The sequence below is a fragment of the Echiichthys vipera genome, assembly GCF_963691815.1.
Source record: "Echiichthys vipera genome assembly, chromosome: 8".
In the NCBI taxonomy this organism is placed as follows: domain Eukaryota; kingdom Metazoa; phylum Chordata; class Actinopteri; order Perciformes; family Trachinidae; genus Echiichthys; species Echiichthys vipera.
In genome coordinates, this window is record NC_139833.1 from 15,963,446 (window position 1) to 15,972,797 (window position 9,352).

At 41.8% G+C, this 9,352-nt stretch overlaps 2 protein-coding genes across 3 annotated transcripts; both read left to right on the forward strand.

Annotated features, from left to right (window-relative positions):
* The first annotated feature begins 377 nt into the window (after positions 1-377).
* cbx3b (chromobox homolog 3b) lies at positions 378-4,566 on the forward strand. 2 transcript variants are annotated; one of them, XM_083919114.1, is made up of 5 exons: positions 378-512; positions 927-1,070; positions 1,151-1,307; positions 1,768-1,916; positions 3,394-4,566. In XM_083919114.1, the coding sequence occupies exons 2-5, from the start codon at positions 928-930 to the stop codon at positions 3,512-3,514; spliced, it is 570 nt and encodes a 189-aa protein (XP_083775240.1). In that variant the 5' UTR covers positions 378-512; position 927; the 3' UTR covers positions 3,515-4,566. The 2 variants fall into 2 exon arrangements, with proteins under 2 accessions (XP_083775240.1, XP_083775241.1); XM_083919115.1 differs by lacking the exon at positions 378-512 and adding an exon at positions 629-784.
* Positions 4,567-4,850: 284 nt separating this feature from the next.
* snx10b (sorting nexin 10b) lies at positions 4,851-6,544 on the forward strand. Its single transcript, XM_083917722.1, has 6 exons — positions 4,851-4,924; positions 5,093-5,179; positions 5,274-5,374; positions 5,504-5,605; positions 5,788-5,997; positions 6,237-6,544. Exons 1-6 carry the CDS (start codon positions 4,892-4,894, stop codon positions 6,352-6,354), a joined length of 651 nt encoding a protein of 216 aa, XP_083773848.1. The 5' UTR covers positions 4,851-4,891; the 3' UTR covers positions 6,355-6,544.
* Positions 6,545-9,352: the final 2,808 nt, after the last annotated feature.

Sequence of the window (9,352 nt, forward strand, 5' to 3'; positions counted from 1 at the left end):
TATATTTTATTGATCTACTTATACAACGATACGATTTGTTTTCTTGCATGTTGCCGAGAAATAAATTCATATTTGCTTCCACTGACAATGACCAAAAACACAAAAGAATCAAAACCCCATAATAATCCCAGGGAGACATGCCAAGTGCACACGGTCCCTTGCCATACCCAGCTGACGCCCGTGGGTGGCAGGGCTGTTCCGGACCACTGGCCGAGGGGACGGACTGCTCTCTGATTGGACGGCGGCGTGCGCGTCCCCGTCGTCTCCACCCGGTTTTCCTGGCATGACCTTTTCCCTTGGCAACCACTTCCTCTGAGCATCCACGGCCATCTTTAATTTTAACTCATTCATGAAAAGTTATATCGCTCATGTAAACACGCCGAACGACACATTTGCGCACAGAGCTGCATCGACGGCTCTGCGTGCATGTAGTTTCGGGCGACCTGCTCCAAACAGAGCCGAGCAGCACCGCAGCAGGCTGTCCGCCGAGAGATTAAGTAAACAGCGAAAGCGTACGTGCATATTGTTCCGCTTAGCGTGTTGTGCATCACTCAGGCACGTTTCCACACATGTTTTCAGGCTGCCGTTTTCACCAATCCTCAAAGCTAAACTGTCTTGAATGAGCTAAACACGTGTGCAAATACTAACGTGTTGCGTTTTGGGACTTAAGGAGTAGGTATGTTGTGCTCCCGAAAGAAACAGCAGGTGGAGCGCTAGAATAATGGATGCACGGATCATTGTCTGAAGGGCACAGCTGAGCACTCACCACAGCCATGTTGTTTTAGTAAATATCCCAGCAACAGGGAGATGGAAGTGGTTTGTTTCTGACTTCAGTGTGGAGTTTTGACAAAAACAACTTGACACGTTTTGCTTTGCCAGTTAATACACGCTGGTATTCATTAATGTTGTTTTCTCATTCATGGCAGGATGAGAAAGAAGCAGACTGCCAAACAGAGGAAGACTGAGGAGACTCCTACAGTTGTCCAGGAGTTTGTGGTAGAAAAAATAATTCGCCGCAGAATCTTTAATGGAAGAGTGGAGTACTTCCTGAAGTGGAAAGGTTTCACTGAGTGAGTGAGATGTGCTTTCTCATACTGTGTGATTTTTGAGTATTTGTGATTTGTTTTTTAACCTCTCCTTCCTTTTACAGTGCAGAAAACACATGGGAGCCTCAGGACAATCTGGACTGCCCTGAACTCATTGAAGAGTTCCTGAGAAACACCCATTTCCTCGAGGGGAATGAGGAAGAGCACACTGAGCAAGAGTTCATTCCAAAAGAAGAAATGACAGAGCAGGAGACGGAAATTGTGAGTGTATAAGAATTGCTGTGGTGGAGTGTCTGTAACTCTGTTTTTTTTCCCCATGTTATTCACAGAACTTCTGCACCTAAAAATGTAAACAGGGAAAAAAAACAACATATTATTAGAATGCCTTTTATGCAGGGCCTTACACTCAGATAATTCAGGAAGCATGTTTGCTTTAAGTAAAAAAAGAAGCTGCAAAAACATCAGACCATGTAAGCAGATTCTGTTCCTGCTTTTTTTCTTTAAAGCTAAATACTAAACTAAATGGTGTGTGAAGATGGCTAGCTTCACAATGCCCCTGAAAGTGAAAGCAATAAAATTAACTTTTTTTTTGCAATGGGCATGTACCATTTAAAAAGAAAAGAATAAAAGAAGCAGCCCCATAAATGCTGCCTCCTAATGCAAATGTTGTCTTTTTGGTTTCTTCTAACTACACCTTTTGTCCTTGTCTTTCTCTTTGCAGTCCTGTATGCACTCTCACACCATGCAGAGCAACAGCGAGCCAAATGACGAGCAGTCAGACACCCCCACTAACCTCAGCACTTACCTTGAGCCTGAATGCATCATCGGCTCCACAGACAGACAAGGAGAGCTCATGTTCCTTGTAAAATGGTAACTCCGTTGCTTCCTCTTTTCTCTGTCCTTGAATGAATGCCAGGGGTTGGGTAAATGTTTTTGATGGTAAAAGACAGTTTAATGCCGCAATCTTCATGTTTTAACTACAGAAAGGATGGTGGATCTCGTGTCAGGTTCATGAGGGTGTTTCATCTTGCTCTTGTAGGTGTGCAGTGACTGTCATCGTGTTATGTGAATATATCATTAACTTTGGAGACAAAGTTAGTTGGCATAGTCAGTGACCTTCTGAAAAAACATTTCAGATTAGTAACTGATTATGGAGAGCATGCCGTCATGATAAAGAAGCAGCACGCCCCCCACCAAATGCAGTTTTGGGTCTGAATTCCCACTAAGGAAAATATGGTTTTAGTTGCATAATGGAAGGTGTTGGATGTGTTTTGGAGCTTGATCCATATGAGGCACTCCAAATACTGAAAAAAGTGGTCTGCGCTTGTCTCCACATGGCTCTCACAGATCATTGCAGAATACATAAAATGTTTTTTTCACAGCCACATGCACTAAAATGCGCTCACAGCCGACCAGCTAGCAAAATAAACAAGGAAACTCCGGGATTACAACACACACATTCTCTGCAAACGCCATTACCCAACTATATCTTTACATAGCAAAAATGTGTTTGCTGCTGTATTAACGCTCTGAATGTTGAGTACAGCTGCTTTTAAAAACACACAACACAACACAACATAAAATAGGAAAAAATCAAACATTAAAAAAAGGGCCGGAAAACAGCTAAGTCTTGTTAGGGCTTGGTATCGTTTAAAAAATTATGATACCAGTAACAATACCGGTACCCTTGAAGTAATACTGTTTTTTTATTTTTTATTTTTTTTATTTCATTCGCCACCCATCATGTGGATGGAAAGCATCTTGGCACGCTAAACTGCCAACTTGGTCAGATTGACAGGGCTCTACTTCACCACAGCCTATATTGGTTGTTGCTGCTGTGGTAGTGGTCCAATCACACCTCGTATTAAATCAAAAAAGGTTTATGGTGATTTGATGCGTGAAAAATCATACCATTTTTTTTTTTTTTTTCCTCTGGCTACAAAAAAAATCTAATGCAGGTATTGTTTGACTGGTGGAGTTTCGGTATTGCTTGATACTCCATTATTTCAGTCAATACCTTTTTTATAGGTATCGAGTGCTGATACCCAGCCCTAAATCTTGTCTTTTTGTAGCTTTGATTGTGAGTCCCCTAACCTTTTATAAATACAGTACCCAATAGTTTAACACCTTTAAGTCAGAATAATTGTCATTAGATATTTAAAAATTGCAGTAACCAGATCAATTGTTTGTTGTTTTTTTTTAAGTATGTGATTCAGTGCCCTTAGCCCTTAGTTTCCTACTTCACAATAACTTTTTCCAAACCGGCAGCAATGTGCTGCTGCTGAAACATTAAAAGTTGGAGAGTACCATTTTAATGGTCTCCCTCTCCTGTGTGTTACCCCCACAGGAAAAACTCAGACGATGTGGCCCTGCTGCCAGCCCGCGAAGCCAGCGCCAGGTGTCCCCAGGTGGTCATCGACTTCTATGAGCAGAAGCTCACCTGGCACTGTGGAGATGAGGAGCAGTGAAGTGTGTGTGCGTGGATTGTGTACAGAGGCGAAGTGATAAACAGCTGTGCTCTCACCTGAAGCTTAGTTTAACCTCCATCGAGTGTCCCTCCTTCGGCTGACATTAGAGGCACACTGTGTGAAATTACGCTGCAGGTTTTTTCAGATACTGACAGGTGCGAGATCCTCAGCTGGGATGGGTTTTAAGTGCTCTCAGTTCTGCGGTGCTCAATGAGGTCTCTGTGCCTTTGTGGAGACTGTGATGGAGAATCTAACTAACCTTTTTGTGTAGAGCGGCTGATTTGAGGTCGGACTAACCTGTAGCAGCTTTGGTCTCGCGTAAGCAGACACAATCACTGTGGACATGTGTTTTGATTTTTTTGTTATATAAATATAGTATTTATAGTCCTGTTTAGCTACATCTTGGTTGTTTAGTGTGTGCTTTTTATCTTTTATAGTAACACTTATGTTGAGTGAACTAACTGCTGTCTAATCTGTACCTCAAGTCAACATAGCTTTTAGTAAGAGCTGAAGATTTTAGACCTGTTGTTTGAACATTTGAACTTGCATTGTGTGTGGTGTTGATAACCACAGATTTTACTGTGTCTTACTCTCTCTGTATGACCCCTTTGTTCGATGTCAAGTGTTGGCCACCTGAAATTTCCCCATATTCCCAATCAGATCCTAAGTACCAAATAGTCTCTTCTCTGTATTGAATTAAAAAAAACAATATAATTGATTTTTTGTTGATATTATTTGGTGCTTACACAAAATGAAGTCCTTGCAGAACGAATCTAACGATCATAACATTTCTAAAATACACCTATTGCGAGTAACAGAGTAACTTTTGTGCACCCCAGATGACTAATAAGATTGTTGAATGTAGCACTTTAGATATGAGACTGTACGATTACATGGGGCATTGTCTTCCGGTAATTATACAGGTCCCTGTATGTGATACCTGTATCCTGATGGCACTGTCCTGATTGGACATATCCCCCATGACTGTTATGGGACACTCAGCTGAACCTTAAACCTCCTAAAACACACCTGCTACTGAACTACTGTAACTGTTGACCATTGATCTGTGAAGTGTGTGAATAAACAAAAACCTTTTTGTGACCCTTATGTCTTCAAGTCTTTTTTTTTACTGTCACGTTTGTCACATGCTGATATGCACATGATAGGTAGTAGGAACTTGATATAGCCATGTTGGCACATTTGATTTGACAGTAATGGCATGAGGAGGAGCTTATCTCTTGTCTCGTGACTTTATTTTGAAACCTTTGCCCCCCTGGACAATAAAAGTTGTAAATAAAAGGCACTGGCAAAATGCTAAGCACATTATCCTCTGGCTGACTTTTACGTTACTGAGATCCAAACAAGAAGATTTGGATTATGAGAGAAGAAACTGACAATGCTGTGAATCAGGTGGGTCAGTCATAAGCTAAATTTTGATACAGTCTTAAAGGATATTTGGTTGGACTTTCCTGTCTTTCTTGACGTGTTGTTCATTGCACTTCCTCTATCTGCCAATAAAACACTTCCCCTTTTTCATAACATATCCAGTTCAGTGTCTCTCCTGTCTTCTCCATGCAGCAGGTGATCAGTGTCTGGGTGCGGGACCCGCGGATACGAAAGAATGACTTTTGGCACGCCTACATAGACTATGAAATTTGTTTACATGTAAGTAAAACGATAACAGTAGATTGTTTTAATCCCTACAATCAAACAGTGGCGCTTACTGTGGCGTGTTTGTCCCACTTTTGTGCTGTTTCAGACCGACAGTGTGTGCTTCACCAAGAAGATCTCGAGTGTGAGAAGGAGGTACAGTGAGTTTGTATGGCTCAGGCAGAAACTACAAGCAAATTCACAGCTAATGTAAGTCAATATTACTGTATTTTAAACTGGCAATGTATGCGAAAATGGAACACATTTCAGTTGTCATGTTGAAAGTAATTTGCACTGTGGTTCCTGATATCTTTAGGGTGTATTTGTGTCTTCTTATAGGGTACAGCTTCCAGTGCTGCCGCCAAAGAACCTTTTCTTCAGCCTGAACAACGCCCAGCAGATCACTGAGCGGATGAAAGGGCTCCAGAAGTTTTTGGAACAGTAAGAATGAGCTCACAGATCAATAAACACATGAACTTTGAACAGCGCAGCACAAACATAACAAAACCGGTGAATCACAAATTCCAGGAGCTCTGAGTCACCTAACTGCTGTTCTCACACCAAAAAACAATACAATATAATGTTCGCAACTATCTAATATCTTCATTATCTTTATTCCCAAGGGCCCTCCAGAGTCCTCTACTGTTGTCCGACAGTTGCCTGCATCTTTTCCTGCAGTCACAGCTCAGCACGTTCAAGATGGAGGCCTGTGCTGCTGGAAGGACCCACTACTCCGTGGCCCAGGCAGTCCAGCGCTGTGGCCTAAGGCGATTCCACTCTGAAGAGGATCTGCAGAAGGACCTCAGCATGTCCTGTGACTCTGACTCAGATAGGTATGGTAAAATCACACATTTCTTTCCACTCCAAAAAAAAATCTGTAAAAAGCCTATAACCTCTAAGGATAGAGTTCTTTTTGTATTAGCTTGTCAGTGGTAAGGCAGAAATGTGCTTTTAAGTATATATGCACTGATGTATTTTCCAGGACAGATAATATGTGAACTCCTTCTGCCTTATTCCCAAAATAACATTTTATTCACTTTTCCATCCCCCCTTCTTGTGTCTGTCATTTCAGCTCAGAGTGTAGAGATCCAGAGCTTCGGATTAAAGATTTGGCAATGAACAAAGTAGAGACTACAGCTTCACTTGATCTCATGGAGGAAGCCCTAAGTTGCTCATGTGGTTCTATATGAAAACATCATCATCATCATCATCATCATCATCCTTCATCCTCTTGCCTGTTACCCCGTTTACTGCACCTTTGGCTACAAGCTGGCCCCTCCTTATTTCACTTGTGTAAAAGAAAAAGAAAAGGCATAGCTTATTATGTTCTCATATGGGGCATTCCAGCTTGCAACATGTACTGTAAAAAATGAATAAAAATCTAGCTATTGTATATCCATAATATGTTGTTTACCAGTTTGTTCTATCTGCATGGCTATTAAGTTGTTGCAACAATTTGCCTGAAGATGGCAGTGTTGTTACATCAATCTGTTTGTATATTCACTTCACCCATGAATGTACTGTGTGCTGCAACTGTCCACATTTACTTCATATACAAGCCCAACAGAAACATAGCTAGCTATAGTCATTCACAAGGTGTATTTTTTCCCAGATATGTGCAGATAACAATGCAATATGTTAAGCGGTGACAGCCTGATGTCTCCTTGTTGCTGGCTCCCCCTCCTAATAAAGTGTAAGGTGTGGGAAGCTTGTCATCTGGAGGCCACTGCAGTGCTTAGCAGTATTACATATAATAGGGTCTCTGCAGAGTTTTTAGACAGCCCCCCTGTCAGGTGTGTGGCTGGTAGGAGGGCCCCGTAGGATCCCAGTGGACTTGCTCCTGTCTGAGGGGCCACTGGGTAGACAGGCTACATTGCTCTCTGCTGAACAAAATGCCAACTGCACTGACAAGCAACCTCTTCTATCTGCATCTCTCTCTCTCTCTCTCTCGCGCTTTGTGTTTGCATGAGCCGATCACTGCAGTCACATATCTCTGTGTGTCTGTGCATGCGTGTGTGTGCTCCCACAGTGAGCAGCATCATTCTTATGCAGAGGTAATGACCACTAAACTGAGTGACGGCAGGCTGACATAACTGCACAGCTAATTAGATTAGCTTTGTCTCTCTTCAGCGGTTGTGATATTCATTAAAGATTCAGAGTAGACAATAGGTGTGTGTTACAGAGAACAGAGAGGTGACAGCAACCTCAGACCTGCTTTGAGCAGCAGAACAGTTTGGACAGTAGGAAAGCCCACTAACTCAAATTGATGTCTTCCCTTAAGATGTGTGAGTGTATAAGTGTGTTCATGCACATCCACATATGCTAATGCAGTATATGCATGTGTCTTCTTTGTCAGTGCTTAACTGTGTGGGGCAGCATTACCCTGCAGCATCAAAAACACACAGATGGAGGTTTATTCACACCTGAAGTGTTGTAGTAAGGGCATTTTTACACACGTGTGCATGTGGGAAGCTAAAACTCTCTTACTGCTGACAGACAAAACCATTTCTATCACTGAAGAGTTTTCACAAGCCTCTTCATCAAAGAAGCAACTCAAATGCTTCACTTGGCAATTTTGGGGGGAAAATATTCCCTAATATTTTGAGTTGAATTCTACAATTAAAAACCTACATATTGTGGATATTTTATAAATCAGTTACAGAGTTTTGTAGATTAAATATGTTTACATTTTGCAATGGGATCACACTAACCAAACACGGCTGTCATTCTAAGCTAACCCAAACATGCAGCGGCTTATGTAAGAGGTTGTTAAGCATGTTAAAACAATGTCACATTGCTTTCAGAATGTGGTTGTGTTGGGTTTTGAGCAGCTTTAAAGATAATATCTGTGTCTATTGTCACTGTTATGTCAATCACACATGCATGTGCCACTGAGTATCCCCAGATTAGCCCGGGGTCATCCCTATGTTCCCCGGGTCCTATGCACTGGTTGTGGAAAAAATAGCAGACCGGGGAACATAGGACCCTTTCTGTGAAAAGCAGAGGATATCGGGCCCTTTTCTAAAAAAAAGCGTCTGATGTTCTCCGGTCACATACAAAGCAGGGAACATAGGACCCAGGGAATATAGGCACGCTCCCTTTAGCACATGCTAACAGGTCTCTGCAACAGTTAAGCTCTATTTGTTGCTAATAGGCCCATGGATTGAAATGTTTACATTGCTGGTTTTAGTCAGACCTGTCCAGGAGTATTGACTTCTTTTTTTAATAGTCTGTGACTCTGGTCCACTGGCTGTTAACCTTGAGCCACTGTAGCCCAGCCTGTCATGGGCAGCTCTGCTGCCATGACAACACTGACACATTTAAACCCATCAGATCGATTGGCTAACAGCTCCCTGCTCCATGTTGCGTGACCCAGAAGAGGTCAAATGGAGTGAGCGAGTAAAATCACTCTGTTTTCCTCGTAGGTTTTAAGCTGGACATAACCACAATTATTCAGAAAAGATAAAGATAAAAGATTAAATCACATTTTAATTATTTACACAAATACTTTAGCTGAATTTAATCTAATTAGTATGCTTATTGTTTGACACATAAAACAGTAGAAGATAAGGAAAATGGCCCCTCTGGGAGATGCCCATCTGCCTCTGACGAAGTCAGCATGACTTTCTGCAGCGACAGCTCAAATAAACACCACCTCATGTCTGTGATCTCATGCTTGACTTACTATTCCCTCTGTTGTGTAATTAAAATAGAATCACAAAAAGAAAAAAAATCCATTTTATGTGTTGGAAAGAACCAAATCGTCAAACCTCGAATGCAACAATATGAAATCCCAATCAGGGTTCGTTTACTGAGGACATTGCACAGAGCCAAAAACAAATGGAAGTATTGAGGGAGATATGCTCCAGTGGAGGCAAATTACAGATAAATCAGAGGCTGCTCATGCATTTTAAGAGCCACATTATACAGAATCCATTAGTAGCAAAAGGAGTTCAGCACCACTTGAGATATTAAATCTCTTTGCCTGCAACTCAGTGGAACCTGGATGAGTCAATATCAGAGAAGCCCAGCTGCACTGCCAATAGATAGGGAATGAGACCTGAAGGAATGACGCTAGAATTATATACCAACAACAGTCATATGATAACGGCACAGGCCGGAGATACTGATGCGTAGCTTGTTATACAACAAGATAATCTCATTCACACAGGGCAAGAGAAGGAGCAA

Excerpts from the sequence above, each read along its gene's own strand:
- snx10b (XM_083917722.1), top strand. The coding sequence starts at position 4,892 with ATGAGAGAAGAAACTGACAATGCTGTGAATCAG. Across the intron at positions 5,180-5,273 it reads ACTATGAAATTTGTTTACAT|ACCGACAGTGTGTGCTTCAC; the intron begins GTAAGTAAAACG and ends GTGCTGTTTCAG. Across the intron at positions 5,998-6,236 it reads TGTGACTCTGACTCAGATAG|CTCAGAGTGTAGAGATCCAG; the intron begins GTATGGTAAAAT and ends CTGTCATTTCAG.
- cbx3b (XM_083919114.1), top strand. The coding sequence starts at position 928 with ATGAGAAAGAAGCAGACTGCCAAACAGAGGAAGACTGAGGAGACTCCT. Across the intron at positions 1,071-1,150 it reads AAGTGGAAAGGTTTCACTGA|TGCAGAAAACACATGGGAGC; the intron begins GTGAGTGAGATG and ends TTCCTTTTACAG. Across the intron at positions 1,308-1,767 it reads CAGAGCAGGAGACGGAAATT|TCCTGTATGCACTCTCACAC; the intron begins GTGAGTGTATAA and ends TTCTCTTTGCAG.